Source organism: Orycteropus afer, unplaced genomic scaffold (assembly GCF_000298275.1).
Source record: "Orycteropus afer afer isolate SDZICR_OR568_19922 unplaced genomic scaffold, OryAfe1.0 scaffold00402, whole genome shotgun sequence".
NCBI lineage: Eukaryota > Metazoa > Chordata > Mammalia > Tubulidentata > Orycteropodidae > Orycteropus > Orycteropus afer.
Window position 1 is genome coordinate 1,407,765 of NW_006921989.1, and position 27,873 is coordinate 1,435,637.

A 27,873-nucleotide genomic window follows, 5' to 3' on the forward strand; every position below is an offset into this window, starting at 1 on the left:
TTTGAGTGGAGCTTCCAGACTAAGACAGACTGGGAAGGACGGGACCATCCACATCTAAAAATATTACCCATTGAAAACCTTATTCATAGCAATGAAACATTGTCTGATACATAGAGTACAAATATAGAGAGATTTTTAAAAGCATATTATCAGTTACAGGTGATGTTACAGTGTGGGGCTAGAGGATTCTTAAGATGGACAGGAGTTAGGGCTTTCTGAGATGGAGCAACAGAATTGAAAATATGAAGCAGCCATGAGGAATTCAGAAGGAAGTGTTGAAGACAAAAGCAACAGCAAGTGCAAAGGCCCTGAGGTGGTCCTTTCAGGCATAGGCTCAGTGAGGGCTCTTTAATGCCTTGCAAAACTGGCATCATAACCTTTTTTTTACAGGCTAGGAGGCTTAGTCTCCCAGAGTCTACCCAGAGCAACCCAGTTTAGGCCAGTGTGCGTCTTGTAGGAAGGATTCTGAGACAATGGTGCCCTCTGCTGGCCATATGTTCTCTCCACTGCCAACAATAATAATGCCAGCTCTGACGATTAGTTGTTTAGTAAAGCAGGTAACGGAAAAGGAGGGAAACCCTCAATAGGATGGATTGACACAGTAACTGCAACAGTGGACTCAAACATACCAGTGATCATAAAGACGGCACAGGACCGGGCAGTGTTTCATTCTATTATACACAAGATCTCCAGGCTGAGCTGACTCGACTGCAATGAACAACCACCACTATTATTAATGGCAGTGCTCCGTCAGGCTGTGACCTATCCTCTCTCACTTCTAAGCAGCATGGAGGCTGGCACTATAGTAGGAATACAGTAGGACAAGTAGGTGTACAATAAATGAATGAATGAAGGAAGGAATGTGGCCAGGTTCTGAGACACAACCTCCCCTCTGTAAATCTAGGATCTCTTTTTTCGATACACTAATCTTTATTGAACACCTACTATGTGCAAGGTCCTGTTCTAAGTTCTTGTGACGAGCTAAGACAGAAGTCCTTGCCCTCACAGAGCTCACATTCTTAGGAGGCTGACAATGAATAAAGTAACTAACAAATATATGTGTAAAATGTAAATCTGTACATTGCGATAAGTAGTCCTTGGCCTCTCTAAGATGACCTTCAACCTGAGACCTGGACGACGAAATGGGGATTGCTAAGGATAAAGGGTTCCAAGAAAGGCCCTGAATCAAGATGCAAGGGGTGTGTGAAGGTAGAGACTGACGCAATCTTCACAATACGCTTATGCAGAGATCTGCCTCATTTGATGGAGGAGAAAATGATGGCGCAGAGAAGATTTGGTTGTACAGCAAGGATTCGAAAACAAGACAATTGCATTCTGCACGGTAACGAGCTGCAAGTGACAGAGACCCGGGCGACCAACGGGTGCGAGCGCACAGCAACCGTTGTCATGGTTTCCCTGACGCTCTCAGCACTGGTCGACTGGCGTCACTTATCACGTGACTGGAATCAACATGGCGCCGCCCACGCTTTTCCTTTGCCCACGTGTTTCCGGCAGCCAAGATGGCGGCAGCGGCTAGCCCGGCATCCCTGGAGTCGGCCCCCCGAATCTTGCGGCTGGTGGCCGAGTGCAGCCGCTCCAGAGCTCGGGCGGGCGAGCTGCGGCTGCCGCACGGGACGGTGGCCACTCCAGTCTTCATGCCAGTGGGCACACAGGCCACCATGAAGGGCATCACGGCCGAACAGCTGGACGCGCTGGGCTGCCGCATCTGTCTGGGCAACACCTACCACCTGGGTCTGAGGCCGGTGGGTGGGCTCTGCCCGGGCGGGGCGGCGGCAGAGGGTGGGGACACCTGGGCCAAGCCCCAAGCCCGGGCACGGCTCCAGAAGTCAATCAACAAATGCATATTGAGCGTCCTTCCTGGCCCAGGCCTTGTGCTGGCCGTGAGGGAACCGAGAGGAGAGAAGCCAGACTGTCCTGCACCCCGACACGGGCCCCCAGTACCGCGCTCACCCCTAACCTAACCTGACCCCTTATTCCCAGAAGCGTAGCGAGGGGGGCGCAAGTCCAAGGGGGCGGCGGACGAGGCGTAAGATGACATTCAAGGCGCCACAAATATGAAAGGTGCCTGGCTGAGGCAGCCGGACAAGAAAGGGGTGGGCCGTTTCTGCTGACTCGTCGCCCATATCAAAGTCTATTCATCTTGACAAGGGGGAGGGCGCTTCATTAGGGGGGCGCAACTTAGAGAATGCCTCTGGGTGCTCGTTACCCTCGCTACGCCCCTACTTCTTTCACCATTCAGGGCCCAGAGCTGATCCAGAAAGCCCATGGTCTCCACGGCTTCATGAACTGGTCTCACAACCTGTTGACGGTGAGGTGGGGTCTGGGTCGGGTCCGAGGGCCCTCCTCGAGGGTGGGGCTCTCCCTTCGCCCCCCGCTGACAGCCCTGCGGTGGGTTTCCTCAAGGACAGCGGCGGCTTCCAGATGGTGTCCCTGGTGTCCCTGTCTGAGGTGACCGAGGAGGGCGTCCGATTTCGCTCCCCCTACGACGGCGCCGAGACCCTCCTGAGCCCGGAGAAGTCCGTGGAGATCCAGAACGCTCTGGGTGAGCGAAAGGCGGGAAGCTGTCCCTTCCTCTGCGAGTCGTGGGTGGGGGTGAGGCCTGCGATGCCCCTAACGTGCTTTGTGGCAATGGACAAGTCACTCTCCCCCTTTCTGAGCTCTAGTTGAGCCACCTCAAATGGGGACAAGAGATAGCACACACTTGGCAGGATCCTTGAGGAGAATAAATGAGGTAGTATGGGTAAATCTCAAAATAGTTTCTGGCAAGTCTCCACTCACTGCCCTCGAGTGGGATCCCACTCATAGCGACCCCTCCTTAGGTTTCGGAGGCGGTATCTCTGTGGAACTAGATTGCCCAATCTTCCTTCCGGGGAGTGGCTGGTGGGTTTGAACCGCCAGCCTTCTGGTTAGCAGTCAAATGCCTTAGGCACCACACTACCACAGCTCTCTTCTGGCATGTAGTAGCTTTCATTATTATTATTGTTATTATTTCTCTTAAATCACGAATCAACTGAACAAATATGTATTGAAATAATGATAACAACAAAAGGAAGTTGGGGAGGCTTTAAGCCCCTTCTGGCTCCATCAGTATCCCCCATTCCTTGATGAAGACAGTTAACATTTTCTCAGTCTTGTAAAGCGCTATGGAAAGACACATTCAGATCTCCCTATCTTCCAACTGCATTGGTGCTTTCAAGCTCCGCCCATACAGAGATTCTGTGGCCTCTGCTCCTGGCTCGTTAGCTGGGTGCTGGCCCTATTCCATGTGTACAGTCCCTGAGAGAAATAGGAATTCCTCTAAATGTCACCATTAGAAAGGAAGAAAAACAAAGTGTATGTAGAGTACACTGTATGTTTTCATTTATACCACCACCAACAACAACAAAAAACAAACTCACTGCCATCTAGTTGATTCCAACTCATAGTGACCTCCTTTGGGTTTCTGAGGCTTTTGGAAGTAGATTGCTCAGTCTTCCTACCATGGAATGGCTGGTGGGTTTGAACCACCAACCCTCTGGTTAACAGTCAAATGCCTTAGGCACTATGCCACCAGAGTTCCTTATACCAACAATAGGAAGGCACATATATGATTTATTTGCATAAAAGATGTCTGGAAAGAAACACAAGAAATGGAATATAGGTTCCCTGTGGTCAGGGGAATTGGAGGGCTGGTAGACCAGTGTGTGGTAATGTTTAAAACTTTTCTTTTTAATTGGGGTATAATTGACAATAATCTGAACTCCCACCCCCCCCACTTGTTTCCTGCTGGATTTTTTTTTTTTTTTAAAGTTTTACTTATTTTGTTGTTGAGAGGTCAGCAGTTTGAACCCATGAGGTGCTCCATGGGAAAAAGATAAGGCAATCAGCTTCCGTAAAGACTGACAGCCTTGGAAACCCTATGGGGCAGTTCTGCTCTGTCCTCTAGGGGTACTGTGAGTCGGAATTGACTCTAAGGCACTGGGTTAGGGTTTTTTGGTTATTCAAAATGTATATAATTCAGTGGTTTTTATGATATCCACAGAGTTTTGCAACCATCACCACAATGTAATTTTCAGAACATTTTCATCACCCTCAAAAGAAACTCTCTACCCATTTTCAGTCATTCCCTAGTCCCCTCACACCTCTAGCCCTAACCACTAATCATTGCCACCTAGACTTCATGAATTGGTCCCACAACCTGTTTATGGTGAAGTGTATCTCTACAGAGTTGCTTATTTAGACATCTCATATACATGGAGTTTATATGAGTTTTTATATACTGATTTTGGTCACTTAGTATAATGTTTTCAGGGTTTGTCTGTGTTTATTCCTTTTTGTTATTGCTGAATAACATTACATTGAATAGCTATTTCATTGATTTCTGCTCTTCCATTATTATTTTTTTCTTTCTGGTTATTTTGGGTTTGCTTTGCTATTCTTTCCTATCTTTTTAAACTCTTTAGGTCATCTGAATGATTTTGAAGCGTTTCCTAGATACTGTATCATTTCAGCTATAATTATTTCAGCTTGTATCTCTAAACATAAGGAATCAGGTTGTTTTTTCTTTAAAAAAAAAGAAAAGAAAAGAAAAATATAACCACAATATCACCATCCCACATAAAAACAGTTAACAATAAACCCTACTATCAAATATCTGGCCAGTGTTTACATTGGCAGTTGTTTCATAAGTGTCTTGTTCTTTTTTTTTTCTTACAGTTTATTTATTTTAGGATCCAAATAACATCTGGAGGGCTCTTAAATCTGTTTGTGTGTGTGTGTGTGTGTAAAGGCACTCTGGTGGCATAGTGCCTAAGGCACTTGACTGGTAATCAGAAGGTTGGTGGTTCAAACCTACCAGCTGCCCCATGGAAGGAAGACAGGGTAATCTGCTTCTATAAAGATTTACTGGCTCAGAAACCCAATGGGAGGTCACTAAGAGTCAGAATTGACTTGATGACAGTAAGTTTTGTTTTTTTTGTGTGTATACATATGTATATCTATTTATCTCTAAGGAGCTCTGGTAGCACAGTGCCTCAGGCATCTGACTCCTACCCAGAAGGTTGGTGGTTCAAACCCAACAGCCACTCTGCGAAAGGAGGACTGGGCAATCTACTTCCTTAAAGATTTACCACCTCAGAAACCCAGTGGTGGTCGCTATGAGTCGGAACCGACTTGATGGTGGTGGGTTTTTTTTTTTTTTTTTTTGTGGAGCTCTGGTGGCTCAGTGGTTAAAGCATTGTGTTGCTAACTAAAAGGTTGTCAGTTCAAACCCACCAACTGCTCCATGGGAGAAAAATGAGGCAGTCTGCCTTTGTAAAGATTGACAGCCTTAGATACCCTGTGGGGCAGTTCTGCTCTAGGATTGCTATGAGTTAGAAATGCCTCGATGGCCCTGGGTTTGGAGTTTTGGTTAATATAGGTTCTCCCTCTACCTCCTCTTCACTCCCCCCACCTCAATTTGCTATTTGAAGAAACTGGTTCCTTTGTCCTGTAGTGTTTCACATGGTGTGAATTTTGTTGATTGCCTCCTTTTTTGTCCTTTAACAGGTTGCTTCTACCCTCTGACTTGCATCTAGCTTGGTAGTTAGATCTAGAGGTTTGAGCTGGTTTCAGCAGCACAGCTATGCAGGAGTCTGAAGGTACTTGGCGTGTATTTCCATCAGAGGGAGCTTAATGTCAGCCTCATGGCTCTCCCTCTCTCTTTTCTGAAAATAATTTACTTTGTTGCTGTTGAGAATATACATAGCAGAGCATCCCCCAGTTCAACCATTTCTCTGTGTACAATTCAGTGACAACCATTCTTGCCCTCCTTTTCTGAATTGTCGCTCCCCCATGAACATAAACTCAGTGTCCCCTAAGGTTCCTATCTAATCTTTCGAATTGCTGTTGTCAGTTTGATCCCATATAGATAAGATTTTAGAAGAGTACCATGCTCTAGGCAGACATTCTTTGCAAGTTAAGCTAAACTATTACTTGGTTTCAAGAGGCCTTCAGGGGATATTTTTGGTTTAAGGTTTAGAGATTATCTCATTGCAGTGATTTCGGGTTTCATCCAGCCTGCATGGCTCTGGAAAGTCTGGATTCCATGAGAATTTGGAATTTTATACTGCATTTTCCCCCTTTACCTTCACGTCTCTCTTAATGAGCCATTCATGTGCGTTCCCTGGGTCCATTTACGTGTTCCCTTACGTCATTACCAAACCCTAAGCAGTTGCTGTGGAGTCGATTCCGACTCTTGGTGACCAATGCCATGTGTGTCAGAGCAGAGCTATGGTACACAGGGTTTTCAGTGGCCAGTTTTATCACTGTATATCACACAAGTCCTCAAGTCCCTGATCTGAAGTTGTGGGGCCAGAGGTATGTCAAACTTCAAGATATTCAGATTTTAGAAAGATACTGCAGGTACTACTTGGTACTCAGCCCTAGGGATTGGCCTCAGTCCTAAGGCAGTCACCTGCCACACACAATGCTGTCGGTTTGAGCCCGCCAGAGAGCCGGGCCATCTCTAGGAGCTCGTTAAGTGTAGTGCCTAAGACACTTGATTGCTAACCAGAGGGTTGGCAGTTCAAACCCACCAGCCACTCCTCGGAAGGAAGATGGGGCAATCTACTTCGTAGTGATACTGCCTCGGAAACACAAGGAGGGGTTGCTATGAGTCGGGGCCGACTTGATGGCACATGACAACAACAACAACAACACTTGGTACTCAGCACCATGTGGTAAAGCACATTACTCATCAGGCATTAAAATTCACCAATGTTCATCCTAACTTGCATGAGGGAAAGCTCATAACCATCATGGGTTTTACTGCCAAATGAATATGCCATAAGCATAGGAAAAAGCCTTTGCTTGGAGAAGCTTCTGGATTTCGGTACTGTAGGAAAGGAACATTCCATTAAAGGGTGGGCCACGGGTTGTTAAACCAGAGCCCTGTTGCCACACACGCCAGTTCCCAGCCTTGGTGTTGCCACACAGTGATGAATCGCTTTGTACACATGCTTTTTGCCCTGGAAGGGTCCATTTAGAGATGTGGGATTTTGTTCTACGTGTCAGGGCAGGATTAGATTAGATATGCCTCCAGCCGGAGGCAAGAATAGATGGGCATTTGCAAAAGCTCCCTCTGGCTGTGTGTGAACAGATTGGGAGGACCTGAGTAGGAGTCCGGAAGGAAGATTGGGCCATCTACTTGTGATCTACTAGTGATACCGCCTCGGCAACCCGAGGAGGGGTCGCTATGAGTCGGGTCCGACTCCACAGCAAATAACAACAACAACAACGAGTATGAGTCGAAATCAACTGGATGGCAGTGGATTTGGAAGCAGGAGTCAGCAACAGCTGGGGATGGGGTCCTGGGGTCTTAATCCTCACAGGAGATGGTACCTCCCCAGTGACGTGACTCTGTCTGAACCCCCAGGCTCAGACATCATCATGCAGCTGGACGACGTAGTCAGTAGCACTGTGACGGGGCCACGTGTGGAGGAGGCAATGTACAGGTGTGTGTGCATGCATGTGTGCACGCACATGTACGTGCATATGTGCCGGGGAGGGGGCCCTGGTTCTGTGGCCATGTCTCCCTTCCCTCACCAGGCCCCTGGGGCCCGTGACTGGAGTCCTCTTGCAGGTCAATCCGTTGGCTGGACCGGTGCATTGCAGCTCATCAGCGGCCGGACAAGCAAAACCTCTTTGCCATCATTCAGGGTGGGCTGGATGCAGATCTCCGGGCTACCTGCCTTGAAGGTAAAGCCGCGTGCTGGCAGGACCAGGGCTTGTCCTTCACTGGGGCCTCAATGAGGCTGGCACTCAGCAGTGCTCAGCCAGTGGTGGTTATGGGCAAAAGGGCATTCCAGCCAGAGACAAGGTCCCGAGGCAGCCAGGCATACAACATATTGAAATAATATGTCAGTTGCTGACAGTTTGTGGGCACTCACCAGGTACCCAATTGACCCATGGAGTCCTCACCATTCTGTAATATGAGGGACCGATTGCCAAGCTTCCAAGTTTATAGGTGGAGAAACTGAGGCACCAAGCTGTTACGTCACTCACTCTGTACCACATAGCTTGGATGTTGCAGAGCTGGGATGTGGTCTCAGGCCTTCAGGCTTCAGAATGCAAAGCATTGACTGCTCTACTGTGCTGCTCCCCTCTGGGAGGACACACAGGGTCACGATTGAGGGGCTGGGCCAGGGGCATTGTGCCAACAGCAGGGGCCCTGGGACACCACAAGACACTGGGGAACCATGGAGAGTGGCTGAGCAGGAGAGTGACAAGAAGCAAGGAGCGTGATAGAGAAACAACACAGACATGATAATAGGTGTGGTCTAACTGGTGCTTACGTTGTGTTTGGCACTGTTCTCAATGCTTGTGTGTATTTCATCCTTGCAACTGTATGATACATGTAGAGTTTCCATGTTACAGATGAGGAAACAGGACTATAGCACTGACTTGGCATTATCCCCCGGCAGATGAACAGGTTCAAGGTTGGAACCCAGATTTGACCACTGACAAAGCTGGTGTTCTTAGAAAATAAGGACACAGGAGGCCCAGCATGGGGGCTGGAGTGGTTGCCCAGGGTGATGAGGAGGCTGGAAGCTAGGCTGTGGCCGTGAAGGTGAAGGGAGGCACAGATAGGGACTCGGGCCATGAGGTGTTGTGGGCAAGACTCTGGACTCTGAGTCCCTCAGGCTCAGTTCCAACTCCTGATCGGCTTCGTGGCGGCAGGGCCTTGGCCCAGTGGCTTTGCCTCTTTGAGCCTCATTTTCATCCTCTGTAAAATGGGAAAATACTCCCAAAGTCATGGGGTCGAAGTGAGGATGAAGTGCATTGGAAGTGTCCCTCCTGTGCCCGTCATCAGCCTGGTTATTGAGAGTGTCCTTGTCACCATCCCTCTTTGTCCTCCAGTCCTGCCCCCTCCCCCTGCCCCCAGCCTGATGCAGTTGCTTCTAATCTTTAAACCAACACCCACAGTCAGAGCCATTTCAGGTCAGGGCACCAGTACCTGCAGGGGTACGTGTAAACAGAAACCAAAGTTTCAGGAAGCATGTCCTTTCACATCCTTCCTGGCATTTTGTTAAGCAGCCCTGCTGGTCTCTCCCAGTCAAAGTCATTTCTCTTCCACCTGCGCTTTGACAGCCTAGTGGCCCTTCTCAGAGTGCTCCCAGTTCACCTACACCAGCACCACCTATTGGTGGGGCTGCTGGTAGGATGGGCCTCCTGGGCTCTCTGCCATGATTGGCCCCGGTCGGGGTGAGGGAAGGGGAAGGCTTGGGAACCTTCATTTAACCATCCCCAGCTGCTTCAGCTGCTCACTCTAGCTGCAAAGCCCAGCCCCAGACAGCACCTGCTTTGTTGATTGCTGTGACCTCCCCCAGATTGGCAGCTGGGGCCCCAGACGAGCCTGGGCTTTGAGGCCAGACCTGGGTTCCAATCCCCCTGCTGGCATAAGTGGTGTGAGCTCTGTGCGCTCTCATTCCCTTATCTGTTGAAGGAGCTCAGCATCAGGGCCGTTTCCAAGCCCCTTCCTTCGCTCACTTCTAAAATCCAAACAGTTCTGAAGTCTGCAGTTCACATGGTGACTAAACTGGACCTGGGTCAGTATTTATCCCACATGTTCCGAGCCTCCACCCCTTTTATCACAGAAAAGTTACAGCGATTGATGACAGGTTATTACTCAGCATATAGGATGCTCACTGTTCTAAAATCCAGAAAGCTTAGAATTCCGAAACATGTCTGGCTCCAAAGCTTTCAGTTAAGGGGTTGTGGGTCCGTGTCAGACTCCTGAGCATTGAAGGACAGGGTCTCACGTGCAGCAGGCGCTCAGTGACTGGTAGCCAAGGTCCCTAGTAGATTGCCAGACACTCACACAGACACTTTTTCTTTTTCTTCCTGAGGGACTGGCTGTCTCTGCAGGGGCTACCTGCGGGTGGGAGGTGGTTTCCTGTTGCCTGGCTGCCCTTCACCCTGTCCTATGCCCCTAGAGATGACCAAGAGGGATGTGCCGGGCTTTGCCATCGGGGGCCTGAGCGGGGGTGAGAGCAAGGGCCAGTTCTGGAGGATGGTGGCACTGAGCACTTCGCGGCTGCCTAAGGACAAGCCCCGATACCTGATGGGGGTCGGGTATGTGGGGGAGAGAGGAGACAGGGTCCCACTTGTGTGAGTGGATTACTGGGGGCTACGGGGGAAGGACATAGCCCTGGGTGGGGAGAAGGAGGACTAAGAAGTATATGGCCCTCCCTAGGGGTAGTTCTTAGGGAATCTGGCCCAGGCCCGGGGAGTGTGAGGGTGGGGAGGAAGCCCACACCAAGGGTTTGAGGTTCACTGCCCCCCTCCTCCCATGGCTTCACCCGCAGCTATGCCACTGATCTGGTGGTCTGCGTAGCTCTCGGATGTGACATGTTCGACTGCGTCTTCCCCACGCGGACGGCGGTGAGGCCCTGGGTAGGGGGCAGACAAGGGTGGTGCCAAGGAGGGGGTGAGGGCGGGGAGGGTGAAGACCTGGGTGACCCCCCCATCCCTGCTTTCTCTCCTCCCCTAGCGCTTTGGCTCTGCCCTGGTGCCCACTGGGAGCCTGCAGCTGAAGAAGAAGCAATATGAGAAGGATTTTGGCCCCATAGACCCTCAGTGCACCTGCCCCACCTGCCAGAAGTAGGCGCGGCCTGGGGGCCAGGGGAGGACCTGGTCAGGGGCAGGACCCAGCGTTGCTGACCCTGAGCCCTGTACCACAGGCACAGCCGAGCCTTCCTGCATGCGCTGCTGCACAGCGACAACACTGCTGCCCTGCACCACCTCACTGTCCACAACATTGCCTACCAGGTGGGCCTGCGGCTGGGCGGGTGATGGGGTCTGCGTGGCCTCTGGCCTCCCGCGGCTGACGATGGCACCCCCCTCCCTGCAGCTGCAACTGATGAGTGCCGTGCGCACCAGCATTGTAGAGAAGCGCTTCCCTGACTTTGTGCAGGACTTCATGGACACCATGTATGGGGACCCCACCCTCTACCCTCCCTGGGCCACTGAAGCCCTGGCATCTGTGGGAATCACCCTGGGGTGACCTCACTGGGGTGCTCCTGTCTTTGGGGGAGGCAGAAGGGGCTGGAAGATATTGAAGGTTTGTTTTTTTATTCTAACATCATGCCTCTGTGTCGTCTTTGGGAAGAATCCTGTCTTGGTCCCCTTGTTGGTCTGAGTGTCACTGTGACAGACATTCACCAATCCCACTGATCATAACATCAAGTAACCATAACAGCTGCTGGTATCTGGAAACTACATGGCACAGGCCAGCATGAAGGGAGCTGTGGTCTAGGCCTCCCGGGTACCCTGGAGAGGGGCACTTTTGTCCTCCTTTTTACGTGCAAGGAAACTGAGGCCTACAAAGGGGAAGTACCTTGTCCAGGATCGTACATTAAGGGAGTGGCAAACTCAGGATTTGAACTTGGGCAGTTCATGCAGCACAAGTTCTTAGCACTGCCTCCTGGACTAATTCCTGTTGCTGTCGAGTTGTCCCTGACTCACTGCAAACTCATGGGATGGAGCAGATCTGCCCCACATGGTTTCCAAGGCTTGAAGCAAGCAGACTGCCACATCTTTCTCCCGTGGAACGGCTGGTGGGTTTGAACTGCTGACCTTTTGGTTCACATCTGAGCACTTAACCACTGTGCCACTGGGGTGCCCTTAAAAACTTGATCGCTGTCAATTCAATTTTGTAGCTGAGTATAAGCCATTTGTACCACCCTGGGACCTGACTGTCTATACTTGGCTTAATCTCCCTCTCAGTCAACACAGCGATGATAATAAGTGTGGTCTAGCCAGAGCTTACGTTGTATTGGCATGCTTCTCAATGCTTGCCATGTGTATTTCATTCTTGCAATTTTATGCTGTATGTAGAGTTTCACTCCTTTTTACAGGAGAGGAAACGGGATCAGAGCAATCAAGTCATTTGATCATTATTACCCAGCAAATACACAGGTCCAGGATTCTAACTCACGTATGAGCAATTACAAAGCCAGTGTTCTTAGAAAATAAGTTTTTTTTTTTTTTTTTCAATTGAAAAAATAACGTGCATGATCAACCATTGAAACAGCACAAAAAGTGCAACTACTTTGGTCAGTTTGTGTATCCCTCCATTTTCCATGTACATGTATTTCCTCATTTATGTTAGTATCCTTTACATGCATTTCTGTACCTTGCTTTTTTTTCCCCCTCGTAGTCCAACCAGACTCATAGGGACCCCTCCTTGAGTTTCCGAGGCAGTATCACTACAGAAGTAGATTGCCCAACCTTCCTTCCGAGTAGTTTATCTTAGAAGATGTTAAAATTGTTTACATGCCAGCTTCCCCAGTCTTTTTTATGGCAGCTGCTGTCTTATTGCCCTTATCTAACCAGCCTCTGGGAGCTCTGGTAGCATAATGCCTAAGGCACTTGACTGCTAACCAGAAAGCTGGTGGTTCAAACCCACCAGCTCCTCCTCGGAAGGAAGGTTGGGCAATCTACTTCCGCAGTGATACTGCCTCAGAAACCCAAGGAGGGGTCGCCATGAGTTGGGTCTGACTCTATGGCACATGACAACACAACAACCAGCCTCTGTGGATGGACATTTAGGGTATTTCCAGATTTTTGCAATTCTAGTCAAGGTTTCAATCCCTAACCTTGTTGGTAGCCTTTTTGCCATTTTCTGGAGAGTTGGGGTTTTGCTTCACGCTCTGTCATCTTCCCACCTTGGCTCTTCATCCCCCTCGTTAGCGCTCCCACTCCCCTTGAAATGCTTCTGCCTCCCCATTGGGTTCCCTGCTCTCTGGCCCATCCCAGAGGGATCAAATGACGTATTAAAATCCTCCCACCCATCTCTGGTATCTGTTCCAAGAGGTCTAACAATATCCCCAACTCTGCCTGCAAAATAGCGTGTCTTCATGGGGAGATACACGTTTCATTGGGTTTCTGAATGATCCATGATGCACTAAAGTTGAACGTAACATAGGAAGAACGTTAAAGCGTAAATCGCATCATCGCGGGCCAGGAGCAGAAGATACTCTTAGGGGAGGGCACAGTATTTACAAAGGCATGGAATATGACTTTATAGGGATGGATTGCCATTCGCTAGGAGTATTAACAACGTCTGACTCCCACTCCTCTTCAAATTGCATTGCAACCCGCGCGGAGAGCAGGTTTGCCAGCCGAGTGCCAAGATGCATTCTGGGACTTGTAGTTTTTTCTATTATGTGCCCGAGGAGTTGGTTCCGACTCAGCGATCCTATGTACAACAGAACGCAACAGTCCTGCGCTATGCTATGTTTGACTCCATCGTTGCAGCCTCTTGTATCAATCCATTTCACTGAGGGTCTAGTTTTCTCTAGAGCTCTGAAACTCAGAACTGAGTGACGGTTACTACCATGTCCCACGACTAGGGGTCGCGTTTGCGGGAGTGCTACTTTCTATTCTAGAAGACTGCCTAATAGGAAGCCAACAATAACAAGTAAGAACGAGTTACTTTGATTGACAGATATAGGTCTCAATCAGAATCAGAATTCGAATGTTAAAGCCCCCCTCTTCTGCTTCGTTGGCTGAAGGAGCGGAGTGATATTTAAATAAACCAATGGAAAATTTTTAGGAACTATTGGGCTGCTAACTAAAAGGTCTGCGGTTCGAACCCGTCCGCCGCTCCGCAGGAGAAAGGTGAGGCAGTCTACTTCTGTAAATATTTACGGGCTTGGAAAGCCTATGGGGCATTCTATTCTGTCCTACTCCACGGCAGTAAGTTTGGCTTTTGTTTTTCTGGTATTCTGTCCTATAGCGTCGCTGTGGGCTGGAATCAAGTCGATTGCAGTGGGTTTGGCTTTTTGGTAGGTAGCGTGAAGTGACAAACCGGTGTCTAGGAATCCATCATTGGTAGCTTTGTTGACTGGCGGCTCTTCCTGCCAATAAAATGTCGGACTGCCCAATGGGCGGAGCCAATATGCATTTTCCTGAAACACCGCCTCCTGGCCTTGACAACTTAGTTCCCGCCACTATTGGTTCTTGCATAACAACGACAGTTTTTGCGTCCAATGAGTCTACGAGAAGCTCCCCAGGGGGAGGCTTAACTCAGCCTTAAATTCGTGCCTCGCTTCTATTGCTTCAGGTGCACGACTGGCAGCCAGGCTGACCAATCAAGGGTGGCGCGACGGCTTTGAGTGCAGCCCGGGGGCCCGGGCGGGAGGTCGCTCCGGTCGGGTGTTGCCTGAGAACCGGATGAGGCGGCGACCGTGAGGCCGAGCCGGGAGTGGAGCGTCGCGCCGAGGCCCGGCGGGGAGCAACGGCCGCGGACGCCGCGGGGCCGTGTCGTTGAGTCGGGGGCAGGCGGAGAGCGCGGGGCGCTCCGGCCGGGGCGGCCGGCGCCATGGGCAACCGCGGGATGGAAGAGCTGATCCCGCTGGTCAACAAGCTGCAGGACGCCTTTAGCTCCATTGGCCAGAGTTGCCACCTGGATCTGCCGCAGATCGCCGTGGTGGGCGGCCAGAGCGCCGGCAAGAGCTCGGTGCTAGAGAACTTCGTGGGCCGGTGAGCGAGCGCCGCGGAGACGGCGGGCGGGCGGCGGCCTAGGGCGCGGAGTGCGGCCCGGGAATGGCGCGCCCTGCGCCTCCGGCGTAACTGCGGCGCTTGCGTGCCCTCGACGGGGACGGGGACAGGGAGGCGGGCCCTGTGGGACGCCCTGGGCAGAGGGCTCCCTGCAGGGGTAGGTAGCCCGCGCAGGGCCCAGGTGCGTTCCTACAGGCTGGTAGGCGTGGGGCAGGAGGTGCCGTGGACTCCCGCTGTCTATCTCGTCCCCAGCCTTCGCGGCTAAACTCTGCCATTTGGTGCCTTTGGGTCGAAACAGATCTTCCTCTTCTCTTCTGTTTGTATGTCCGTCTGTTATGGGCGAACCTGCTATCTCGATAACTACTGGGGCAACCCCTACAGTCTGGCTGGCAGTTCATTTATCTAGGGCAGCCAGTTCTGGCTGGCTGGCTGTCTCTGGCCTGGACAGACCTCCCTTCCACCATTTGGCTGTCCATCTGTCCACTCCCACGGGCAGTCCCCTGCTGACTGGCTAGCTGTCCAGGATGACCTTTGCTATCTGGCTGCCTATCCGTGCCCCTCACAGATGCTGGCACTTACCCATCCCTTTGTTGTTGGGTTACTGTAGGTGGCCTCCACCATTTGACTGGCTGGTTGGACCCCTGTTATCCCACTCTCCTGGGCTGACACTTCAGTTTGTCCCTGGAAAACCCTGGCTCCTTTCTTCCAAACCCTGGCTTTCTCTCTTCCCTTCTATCTATCCTGGTGGACCTGATGTCTGTCCATCTCCTGGTCTGACCGCCACAGCCCATCAGTTCCTAGCTTTTCATCTAACCCCTCTGGCAAGGGATGGGGAGGGGTGGTAGGGGAGAAGAGAACAGAAGGATGAGGCTTGAATCTGTTCTACTGTCAACTGGGAGTAGAACCTGGGGGACTTTCTCCAGAATTCGTTCCTAGCCCCATCAGGATGTTCTGAGGCCCTAAAACACAGGGGCCAGTCTCCAAGCTAAAGCCTACAACTTGGGGGTGCTCCTTGGACACTGGGAAGTAGCTTCTTGTCTCATTAGGCCTTAGTGGCAAGACCTGAGACATAGGTCCCTGTGGGCTGCCCTGAAGAAGCCTCATGTGCCCATCTGACCAGTGGGCAGACTCTATTCTCTAGGGTTTTTCCAGGATTCAGGAAGGTAATGAATGAGACCAGGCCCTACAGCCACTGAGGAATGCTGGTTCTTATTTCTCCTTCCCCCATCGCTTGTCCTTCCTCCTTCCTAGTCACTTCTCCATTCCAGAAGTGATTCCATTTGTGGCTGTGTGACTACCAATGGTAACATCATCATCCTTGTTATTATTTTTGTTGCTGTTATCAGTATTAAGGGGTAACGTTCCTGAGCAGACCTCAGCTGAGTTCTTGCCTTGTTTAATGTCTTGAATCCCAGGGTGAATGAGTGGGGTGGTTTTGTTATCATCCCAACCTTGGAGATGAGCAGGGAGGCTCCGAAAGCGCAAGGCCACCAGGCTGGCGGGCAGCAGAGCCCGAATGGGCTCCCAGACCTGCTGTTGTTGTCTTTGCAAAGGCCTGGGGTTGTGCTCCCGGCTGTATGAGTTTCCTCCTGCGCTGCACTGCCCCTGGTGCGTCGCCCTCTGTCCAGTGGGTGGAAGGGTGTGGGCTTGGGCTCAGCCAGGCTGGTCTGTGGGCCTCTCTGTGGCTGTCTTCCGCCTGCCTGCCCAGCCTCTGGTAGATGTCCCTGAAGCTCTCTCTGTTCCATTTGCTTTGTGACCTAGTACAGATTGTTTGACCTGGGACTCAGTTCCCCCTCCTGAAAATGGTCCCTTGACAAGGCTGTTACAAGGATGCAGTGACATGTTGAAAGTGCCTGACAGGGCTGTTAATCACTGGGGTAGTTCCTTTCTGAATGACAACATAAGCTAATAAGAAGTAAGTGCTTTCAAGTGGAATTCCCTGATGCTTCGTGAAGGTAGTAGTGTTATGACCTCCATTTTACAGAGCAGGAGACTGAGGCTCAAAGAGCTGGGCCTTCTTGTTCAAGAGCTGTAGCTTGGCGACCTGAATCCCTCTTCCCTCTCCTGAATCCCTCTTCCCTCCCCTGAATCTCTCCTGCTTTCTCTGGTGATTGGTGGCTGGCTCCTGTGGCAGCTGCCTCCCAGAGCCCTGCAATATATATAGACTTTTTTTTTTCTTTTTAAATTTGTTAGATTTCTTGACTTCCTACTTCCTCCCTGTAGTTACCTCTTCCCTGTGTCCTTCTTTCCTATGGATTCCTGCCCCCTGAGCTATCTCCCTGTGCAAATACTGCCCTTCTGTTCTCCCATGATTGGTTATTCTAAGAAGTGTATCTACCTGATGTAAATGTTCACCCCATATGCCTGTCTATTGTATGACTGGAAGCCCCGAGAGTGAGTTGATTTCTAGACCTGAACGGTAACTAGGAGCCATAGTCTCGGGGGTCTCACCAGACTCTGTCAGACCAGTAAAACTGGTCTTTTTTGTGATTTTGAGTTTTGTTCTACATTGTTCTCCCACTCTATCCAGGGTCTGGGGCAGAGGATCCTTTTTGTGAATTTAGCCAAACTGTAACACCTCTCAGAGCCTCAGTTTCCTGTCCTGCGCAGTGGACGCAGCCAGTAGACTGCCCTGACTGGTTTCAGGGAATAAGCAAGACAGGGTTTGTCAGCGGCCTGTGTCCAGACCAGGGACCTGGGGTCAACATGGCTTGCTGTGTCCTCAACTCCTCCCAGTGGCTTGTCTAAGAATGTGGCTACTCTGGGTGGGAGTGGCCCAGTTGGCTCCACTGCAGATGGGCGGTTCCAGGATCTGAGGCCTGCCCACTGGGCCCTTTCTTTCACCTGTGTGGTGTTTACAAAGTTTTGCCAACATTTGAAAATTAGATTTCACATCAAAATCCGATGTTAGGGGTGCTAGAGAAAAGCCTTCAGTGCTCCAGAGTTCAGTGGCATAGTTTGCAGGCCTGGCCCCAAGGCCTTGCTCCACCATGTTTGGCTGCATGACTTGGGCCAGGTGTACTCGGCTTTTTGGGCTCCAGGTTCTTTTCCTGTACACTGGGGGAGATAACTGGACCTTCCGTGGGGGATGAGGTGATGTGTTTTGAGTTGATAGAGGGCTCTAGTATTGAGGAAGAGTGTTGAGGAAGGGCCTTGTGCCCATGCTGTTGTTGTTATCATCATTGTGACCAGGCCCTGCTGGGCCTCTGTCCCACTGGGTACCAGCTACCTAGATCTCAGAACCCGCAGTCTCTGCCCCCAGCAGACTATGAGTGGCTGCTTGAGCTGCCACAGTCCCCACCACTCCCTAGTGCTCACCCAGGCTCATTTCATGTGTGCCTGGAGGCTCTTGGCCCTGGAATCCTTGAGACCCTTGGCCTGTCTACACTGCACCAGCAGATAGACCTGTGCCATAGGGTGAAGGGAGGTCATGGCTTCCTCTAGGTGCTTATCATTTAGCCCTTGGAGCTGGGAGGGGGCAGGTGGGAGGAGCTTGGGAGGGAATTTCTTCCCTAGGAGAAGAGCAGGAGCAGGCCTAGGTTGAGGCCTTTAGCCCCGAGTCTCACAGGCCCGGGTTTGATCCTGTGAAGCTTACCTCACTGAGCCTCAGTTTCATCAGTTAGGAAATGGGACTGTTAATAGCATCTCCTCACAGGTCCCTGTCAGTACAGGTATGCGTTGCTTAATGTCCACCACACCGTCTGTGAGATAGGACATTAGGTGATGTGGACGTTATGTAAACACCATGTTATGTACAGGCAGTCCCCATTCAATCAGTAGTTAAATCTGCGTAAAGCCTGTTACATTAAAATCTTATGGAAGACCCGCAGGGCAAGCCTGAGAGCTGTATCCACTGGATACCGGAGGCCTACTGCCAGGTGTGTAGCTGCACCAGGACTTTACGCATGTCTGGGACACGGGTGGGGATGACCGGGTGGGGATAACCGCAGGGACTGGGTGGAGAGCAGGTTGAAGGTTCTGGGAGCATGGCTGGTGGGGTCTGCCACCACCCTGTCTGTACCTGGTCAGGTGTAGTTGTTGTGGTTGCCCTCACAGGCGCTGTACAGAGCTGAGAGCCTCCAAGTGCCCCAGGCCCTGCATGCTCTGCAGGCAGGCAGCACGTTGCCCCTGTGCCTGGAGTGAAAGGCTGCAGAGATGCTGGGCAGGTGAATGAAGCCTGGGGATTGGGATGTGCCCTGGGGCTCTGCTGCTCATTCACTCTGTGGGTTTAGGGTCTATAAAACCATTGTTGTTGTTATGTGTCAGACCGACTCAAAGGACCCCTCCTTGGGTTTCCGATTGCCCCATCTTCCTTCTGAGGAGTGACTGGTGGGTTTGAACTGCCAGCCTTCTGGTTAGCAGTCAAATGCCTTAGGTACTACGCCACCAGAGCTCCCTTAAAACCGTTAGGGAGACATAATAAACAAGCTTTCCCCTTTAAAAAAAAAAAAAAAGTGGGACCACAGACTTATATGTGGTGGAACATGTATCTTTTGTCATCTTTAAAATGGGATCTGCAATACTGCCTCCCTGGTAGAGGTGAGTGAGGGTTAAGTGAGAGTGCATTTGAGGGCTTGGGGCAGTATCTGGCATGGAAAAAGGGCTTAAAATTAGACTCCGACTCATGGTGGCCCCACATGTGTCAGAGTAGAACTGCTCCGTCTGGTTTTCAAGGACTGATTTTTTGGAAGTAGATTGCCAGGCTGTTCTTCCAAGGGGTTTCTGGGTGGGCTGAAATGGCCAGCCTTTAGTTGGCAGCACCCATTTTACAGATAGCAGTCAGTTATCTCCCTATTTTATAGAAGATGAAGCTGAGGCCCAAGAAGCCCCCTTGACCAAAGTTGTGCAGCCAGGCCTACGCACCACACCACTAAACTCTGCTGGCTGTTCTCGACCAGAACACAACAAAACAAAAAAAACAGACTCACTGCCATCGAGTCGATCCCGACTCATAGCGACCCCTCCTTGGGTTTCTGAGGTGGTATCTCTACGGAAATAGATTGTCCAGTCTTCCTTCCGAGGAGTGGCTGGTAGGTTTGAACCGCCAGACTTCTGGTTAGCGATCAAACACCTTAGGCACTACACTACCGGAGCCACTGAAATCCAGATTTAATGTGAAATCTAATTTTCAATTGTTGGCAGCTAATTAAAAGCAGAACTTTGTAAACATCACCATTTGTGCCACCCCAGACTGCTTAAAACATTAAACCATAAAACCAAACCAAACCTACTGCAGTCAAGTTGATTCTGACTCACGACGTCCCTAGAGGACGGAGTTGAACTGCCCTGTAGGGTTTCCAAGGCTGTCAGTCCTTACAGAATTGGACTGCCTCATCTTTCTCCTGTGGAGTGGCTGGTGAGTTCCAGTCACTGACCTTTTAGTTAGCAGCCATATGCTTTAATCACTACACCATCAGAGCTCCCTTGCTTTGAACTTCAGGTATCTTTTACTTGTTGATTGAAGAATGTTTTGACCAGCACAGTTCACTGTGTACCTGGTCGTATATATGTAAGAATCACTGAGAATTTGTTAAAATGTGGATTCTGATTGAGTTTTTAGTGATGGCACAGGAAGGAACCTATTGAAAGCCCTGAGCTGGGTGCAGAGAGAGGAGAAACATGCTAAGTCAAACATGGTACAGTGATTAAGAGAGAGAAAGAACACGATAAGGGAGAGCATGGTGACAGGGATTGACAGTTTTAAACAGAGGGGTCAGTAGAGGCCTCCCTGGGAAGGTGACTTTGAGTGTTCACTTGAAAGAGGTGAGGGCAGGAAGAGCCTGCAGGGCTGTGGGCTTTGACAGTGAGGTCAGAGTGGGCCTGGAGGCCAGTGGAGGGGAGAGTGGAGGGAGACTAGGGCAGGGTGGGGCAGGCCCCAGCCTTAGGTGTCTGGGAGGGCACTGAGCCAGGGAAAGCTGTTATCTTTCTGGATCTGACCCTGCTTAGAATAATCTTAATCTGAGTGCCTTTGATTTACCTCCATTTTCCTAACGGAAAATGGCATCTAAGGGATGTGCCATTTTTCTTTTAACAAGCAGCAGCAGCCTATGGGCTGCCACTGTCTCCAGCTGGGTTTCCTTTTGGTCTTTGGTGATTTATCCCTCGAGGGAGATGGGTAGTGTTGTAGGGTCGCTGCCTGGCACTGGGTGGATGCATGTCAGATGACTGGGCTCATGTCCCTGTCAGTCTGAGGGTCATGTGGTCAGCCCTTGGGCTGGTTGGTCCCTTAATGGAGTTTAGCTGTTTCAACCCACTTGGAAATGATGGCTGCCGTTTCCATTGTGTCCTTATGTCAAAGTGAAATTGCATCTTGAAGACATTGGACAAGGCTCTGCCCGTGTGGTCTGTAGTACTTGGGCTGGCCTGCTGCTGCCGTGCACTGGGCGAGCATCTTACTTCTCTGGCCCTCAGTTTTCTCACCTACAAAATGGGCTCATGATGGTCTCTACCACCTGGGAGCAGGCTGAAGATCAAATGAGCTAATCCTGTGACACATTAGACCCCTTGCTGCTGGTGCCCTTTGCCATCTTGGCGGTATGGCTGAAAGTTGTCGTTGAGTTGCTTGGACTCATGGTGACCGTATGTATGCTGCAACGAACACTGCCCCGTGCCATCTTGGGCATTAGGGTCATGCTGTAGCCTTAAATCAGGACTCTCATGATCCAGTTGTTAATCTCCATATCTGTAAAGACAAGGGAGTCATTATTACTTTTTTAACATAGGTAACATCATTTTAGTACACACATGGGATGCCTGTCAGGGGGTATGCCTATCTGGGGGTACAGTGGGGACCAGGACACACATGCAGAACTGTTTCTGCATGTCCTGAGTGTTTGCGGGAGGCTGTTCTTTCTTTGTTCCTAAGCTGGAATCCTGGCCACAAACCAGTCATTGGCTGTGAGTGCTATTTACGCCCATCTCATGCGTGTGTAGAGGTAGGAAGCTGAGAGCCAAAAAGTCCAGCATAGGGATTGGTTAGGCAGGCAGTATGTCCGGATAACCAACTATGACACAGCTACTCAAAGTGATGGGCAGGAATATGTAGTGACCCAGGGAGCCATCGGCGGTGCAGTCCTTTTTGTTTAAAAGGGCCTGTTTGGGAGTTTGTGCTGAGGAGCGAGTTTATGTTAACGGTGGTGGAATGATTTGAAAAAGGATCATGAGAATGGCTGTACAACTTGAAGGATGTAACCCATGTCACTGAATTGTACCTGGGGAAACTTTTGAGAGGGCTTGTGTTGTTTTCTTCCTTTAAACTTGAGTTATTTTGTGGTTGAGAATACACAGCAGCAAAACATACACCAATTCAGCAGTTTCTACATGTATAATTCAGTGACATCCATTACCTTCTTTGAGTTGCACAACCATTTTCCCCCTCTTTTTCTGAGTTGTTCCTTCTTCATGAACATAAACTCTCTGTCCCCTAAGGTTCCCGTCTATAATCTTTTGAATTGCTGTTATTAACTTGATCCTATAGAGATAGTTCTTAAAGAGTGCAAGGCTCAGGGCAGATCTTTTTCACTAGCTAAGCTAAACTATTTATTGTTCAGTTTTAAGAAGGCTTCAGGGGAAAATTTTGGTTGAAAGTTTAGAGATGATCTTGGGGCAGTAATTTCAGGAATTTATCTGTCCTCCATGGCTCCAGAAAATTTAGAGTCCATGAGCATTTAAATTGTTCTGCATATTCCCTCTTTTGAGCAGGATTCTTCTATGAAATCTTTGATCAAAACGATCAGCAGTGGTCGCCAGGCACCATCCAGTTCTGGTCTCATGGCGAAGGAGGCAGTTATTCATGGAGGCAGTTAGCAACACATGAGATGGCCAATGTTTTGTTAGGTATATGTTCACAATAAAACAAAACAAAATAAAAGCATTATATTTGGGTAGTGAAAAGCCTGGGAACATGTATATCACCCTAACCGCAGATATAATTGTCTCCCAACCTGATTCTTGGTTTATTTTTGTTTGTTTTGGGATGATGTTTATAACAAGAACGATGAATTTCTCTGAAGCTCAGCTCTGGGCTGCCGTGTGCTTTTCATGGTTCTTTGTCCAGAGGTAATGACCCTCCCTTAGTACCTTGGATGAAGTCTCCTGGTCATAAACTGGGTCGTTTCTGGGAGCGTGGAGGACCGCCTCGTGGACAGTGCTTGGTGGATTTTGCATTTTTCAAAGGTAGTGGGGCGGAAGGGGCTGGTCACTGAAAGGGGTCCTGTTTCCCACCCCCCTTGGCGCTTGTATCTGGCGCAGGGCTGCATCTGTCAAGCTTTTGCCTGATTTGAATGAAAATGATGAAATTACAGGCCCCTCAACTGCTGGAAGAGATGGGAGCATCAGCTAACCCTCAATTTAGCGTGGTTGCCAACTGCATACTGTAATTAAGTCCTTATTGTGTGAAAGCACTGGAAAAATGCAACCCAATAATGAGGTATTTATAGGGCATTAGCTGCAATCGAAATACAAGAAAAAAATCGCCCTGCTTCCGGGTGCCTGTTGGGGTTTTGGAGCCTTGCTGGGACTGGGGACTGTCAGCTAGGCCCCTGTGAAGTCACCCTCAGCTACAGCTGTTTCATCTGCTGCTGTGTGTGCATGACACAACAAGAGTCAATGTTTGTAGGGAATTAACGCTGTGCCGCACTTGGGATTTATGTGTACAATCTGAGTGCATCGTGGGGAAAGCAGGGCTAGAAGTAGGGACTGGACTGCAGTCACACAGAGAGAGGCACAGGAGCTGGGGCTTGAACCATACCTGTCTCCTCCAGAGCCCAAGGACCTGGGACGGTGGGGGGGAGGATGGGTATGGCTCTCGGGAGTGGAGATGAATGGCCGATTCCATTGCAGTTGTGTCCAAGGATGGGGTGAAGATCACAGATGGAGGAGTGTCTGGCTTTGAGGGCCCTTTGAAGTTGCTAGCTGTGTGTCCAACTGGCGTGCCTTAAGTAGTACCTACTGTGTGCCAGGTGCTGGGAACTCAGTGGGGGGACTGAGAGAACAAAAACAAACAGCAGGAGCACTCTGGAGAGGTGAGAAGTGTAGTGAGAGTGGGGGGTAGTGGGGGAGTGACTGGGAGACTGTTCCAGATGGGGCAGTTGAGGTGGGTGCCTTGCCAAGGAGCCCACCCTGTGAAGACCTGGGGGAAGAGTGTCTTAGGCAGAGGGGTCAGCGGGTGCAGAGGTCTAGCTTCAGACATGAGACGTATGTGCTGAGAAGGACCAGTCGGGGTGTGAGGGACAAGAAATTGCCCATCACATGTGCCTAGTTTTTTTCTGAATTTTAGCAACTTGAGCGTGAAGGGAAGCCATTATGGTAAAGACTGTACCGCTCATCCTGTCCTTCCTACCCCTACGTGGGAACACCATTGTCAGTTTGGATTATATCCTGACCGCCCCTTCTCCTGCGTTGATGTATGCATGTATGTGCCAGTGGCTGTAGGAAATCTATAATAACATTTTGGGTTGGTTTTTTTTCAGTGTGTCTTCTTGCCAAAAGTGGGATCCCCTGTTGGTATTGTTTGGCAGCTTGTTTTCCAACCACCTGATATGTCTTTGAGATCTTTCCACGTTGGCGTGTTGCAGCTACTGCTGGAGCATCCTGACTGCCCAGAGGAGTAAGAAGCAGAGGCCAGGGCCAGCAGGTAGTTGCTGTGGCCGTCCTGATGAGACAACATCACCCTCTGTGTGCCATGATCTGCCATGCCATCCTGCCATGATACTGGGGCCTTGGCATAGGTGCCTCACTTACTTTGAGGCTGGGGCTTGATCCCGATTTACTGATGAGGAAACTGAGGGACTGAGGGACAGAGGGTGAGAGGCTTGTCCAAAGGCACTGGGATTTTGAGCAGCTAGACTTGAACCCAGGAGCTCTGGTGGCATAGTGCATTTGACTGCTAACCCGAAGTCTGGTGGTTCAAACCCACCAGCCACTCCTCGGTAGGAAGACTGGGCAATCTATTTCCATACAGTTACCACCTCAGAAACACAAGGAGGGGTTGTCATGAGTTGAAACCGACTCCATGGCAGTGAATTTGGTTTTTTGGTTTAAACTTGAACCCAGAGCCTAGCCCTTCACTGGTGGCTATACGTGGGGTAGCACTCTCACTCCTGGCTTCTTCTAACTCTCCTACCTTCCTTTTCCCTTTGCCCCAGTTTTGGGGGCTAGTGTTCCCTCCTCTCTGTATTTATACCCCAGAGTGGCCTCAGTATTTCTGGAATGAGTGGGATGTTGAGGGATCAACCCTCATGGGGTCCTTGCAGTCAGTGCCCACTGGGGTGCCTCGTACCATACCCTCAGCTGCTTAGTTTTCCTCCTCCAGGGTCTGTGCAGCGTTGGTGACCCAGGAGTGGCTCTGGTCTCCCTCACGGGATGGTGCCTCCATGTTTTTGACACACTCACTGTATGCTAGGCCCTATGCTAAGCACTGTATATATGTCAGCTCAGGTTGGCCTCTGGCTGACAGGTGGACTGGGCCCATTTCAAAGATGAGGAAGCTGATGGGAAGGTGAGTGGGGACCTCTGAGCCCCTGAGCTTACTCACTTGTTCACCAGACAAGTTATTAATCTACAGTAGAGAATGGTATCACTATATCAAGTGGCAGAGGCTGAGTTCCAGTGAGAATGTGGTGGTAGGTGAGGCAAAGAGCTCCCTGTCCCCTCAGAAGGCATATGTGGGTAGAGGCGTATGAAGACAGCTGCTGTGACGGGGCCAGCAATGCTGGTCAGGGAATGTGTCTTGGTGGCTGGTCTTGCTGCTGAGGTGAGAAGGATGGACAGGAGCAGGCTAGGGGCAGAATAGAAAGGTGACTGCTGAGCTCATACCTTTGCCATGGGCCCAAATTGTGGCTCCTGCCCTGTTATCCTTAGGATTCTTTCTTTTTCATGGGTGTGTAGTACTCCATCATATAAAAGGACCTTCACTGATTATTAACCTCTTAGCAATGGACATTGAGGCTATTTCCAATTACATAGTCCCAGGATTTGAACCTGGGTGTGTGAGACTCATGTAGGAAGTAGGAAGTTGGGACACTGGATATGTGGCCCTCATGTCCCCAGGCCCTGGCAGCCAAGGCACCATCAGCCACTTCACTGTCCAGGTTGAACAAGTGAGATTGGAACTGGTCGGAGTCATCCCCACGTTCCGTCACACTCTACCCACTCCTCACCTCCAGGGCCGCCTCCCTGCCTCCCACCTGGACCAGCACAGTTGCCTCTTCCCTGGTCCCCTGGCTCCTGCCTTTGCCCCCCACAATGTCCAGAGAGAGTCTGAACAACCGAGTGAGGCATGTCCATTCCCTGCTGCATGGTTCCCACTTTACTCTGAGCAAAAGCCCAAGTCCTGCCTGTGGCCCACAAGGCTCTGCATGGATGCCTCCCTCACATGCCGCCTCACTCACTTGGGCCTCTTGGCTCCCCGTGAATCCCTACGCTCATTCCCGCCCCGGACGTTTGCTGTCTGAATCTCCTGTTTCCGACCTGGCTGCACTGTGGTCTCCCTGCGCTGGGCTCTCTGCTTCAGTCTTGCCTCCTGAGAGGCTGTCCCTGACCTGCCTGGCTCCTGCTGAGGCACCCCTCAGACCACTGGCCTGCATGGGCTTCCTTTAGCGCTCTCACGGCACCTGGAATGATTGTGTGTGTGTGTTTGCTGTCTGGCTCTCCCCCAACCCCAGCTTGTCTGTTCCTTGCTGGCACTCAGTCCAAGTGGGTGCACCTGGTGAATGAATGCCCCACGAAAGCAGAAGTAAATTCACTTAATTGCACATTCATTCATCGAGAAGTGGCAGGGAGATAGACCATAGCCTTACCTTGGGGGTTCACAGCCCGCCTGGGGGTGCAAAACTGTGAACAGTTGAGGGGCACGGGAGCAGGAGGGATCCCTCCAGTGGGGAGAGAGGCAGTGGGGGAGGCTGAGATCCATGCCTGTTGATACAAACAGTAATAACAGTAGTAGGCCTAGACCCCAGAGCAGATGGTAGGGGTCTCTCTGGGTTGGCTTCCCTGCCTGGGAGGTGAGGCCAACCAGGGTCCCCTGTCTGGGTGCACACTGCCAGTAGGCTCCTCCTTATTGCTTTCAGCCTGGGTGCCAGGTGTGGGTGCTGCTTTGCCCAGTGTGTCAGCGTTCCCAAAATGGGGGTGCCGAGGGTCTGGCGGCAGCCCCACATCCCTTGGATGCTCCTAGTATTCACTTGGACCACAGCAGGACTAAGGAAAGGAAGCTTGAGGATGGTGCTCCTGAGTGCTGGCAGTTTATTAGTGTCTGGGGAATTGTAGCAAAGACCTGGAGTGAAGGTCCCTCCCTAGACCCACCGAAAGCTTTGGGGAATTCCAGTCACATGTTTCAGTGAAACTTCCCGTGGCTCAACCTGAACCCACTTGCACCCAGACCCATGGGGCTGTAAACAAGTAGCAATCAGAGTCATCTAGGGCCCCAGTGAACCCCACGCCCAGAGGGAAGAGGAGATGCCTTGGACACGCTGTTGCATGACACACTTTCCCAGCGATAAGGATCTTTTGGGGCTTCCGGGCTGGTGGCCAGCCAAGTGGGCAGGAACAGTCCCAGCTGGGGTTATTCTGACTGCCCGCCTGCTGGGTGATACACCCTGGCACAGCCACGTCCAGCCCCAGAGGACGCCCCTGTGGCGGGTCTGGAACAGGGCAGGTCTGTTCCAGGCCTCTGTCTTCTGTGGTGACAGACAGGGTCTTTCTAGGAGGTCACTGGTTCTGAGGATGTTGCCTTTGGAAGTTGGGGGTGATGGGGAGCCAGGGGTCCATACGTCAAGATCAGGGGACCGTGGTTGGCTCAGCTCAGTCCTCCTGTGGTTTAATTGGCATATCTTTGCTTGCAACACCAAGTTCCCTGTCAGGGCGGAAGCTGTTCAGACGGAAGCCAGAAGCCGGGTGCTGTAGTGGCTGCCCCTGAGGCCCTCAGACTGCTGCTTCCCGCAGGTTGGGTGGCCCCACGTGGAATATGCTCCCAGCACTGGGTGAAAAAGACACGTTAGCTTTATTTTTAAACTGTTCCTTTTTATGACTGTTTACTCATGATTTAAAAAAAAAAAAAAACACCACTCTGGAAGCACAAAGTAAGGTGAAGATTATACTGCCCTTCATGTGGGAACTACCTTTAGTAGCATGCGGCTCTGGGTGGATTTCTGTCTATATTTCCGTGTGTGTGAACCCGCCCCCAACTGTGAATCCATCAGCAAACCCTTTGGATCAACAGTCTTAAGTCTCTCTAGAATGTGACCTCCTTCCAAGTTCCCCTCCCCCAGTTAATGTCTCCCCAGGTTTTGCTTTTTGTTTTGTTTTTGGCCTTTTTTTTTTTTTTTTTTTTTT

At 50.7% G+C, this 27,873-nt stretch overlaps 2 protein-coding genes across 2 annotated transcripts in view; both read left to right on the forward strand.

Annotated features, from left to right (window-relative positions):
- Positions 1–1,471: 1,471 nt before the first annotated feature.
- Positions 1,472–11,044, forward strand: QTRT1 (queuine tRNA-ribosyltransferase catalytic subunit 1). Its single transcript, XM_007953584.2, is given in 11 exon segments — positions 1,472–1,492; positions 1,494–1,763; positions 2,261–2,329; positions 2,425–2,563; positions 7,415–7,493; positions 7,622–7,737; positions 9,975–10,113; positions 10,347–10,422; positions 10,532–10,641; positions 10,722–10,809; positions 10,892–11,044. Coding segments are annotated over 11 exon segments (1,260 nt in total).
- Positions 11,045–14,365: 3,321 nt separating this feature from the next.
- The window catches only part of DNM2 (dynamin 2), a 103,451-nt gene continuing 89,943 nt past the window's right edge, over positions 14,366–27,873 (forward strand). Inside the window, exon 1 of the mRNA XM_007953586.2 lies at positions 14,366–14,526. Coding sequence (XP_007951777.1) covers positions 14,366–14,526 — 161 coding nt within the window. The remainder of the gene's footprint in view (positions 14,527–27,873) is intronic.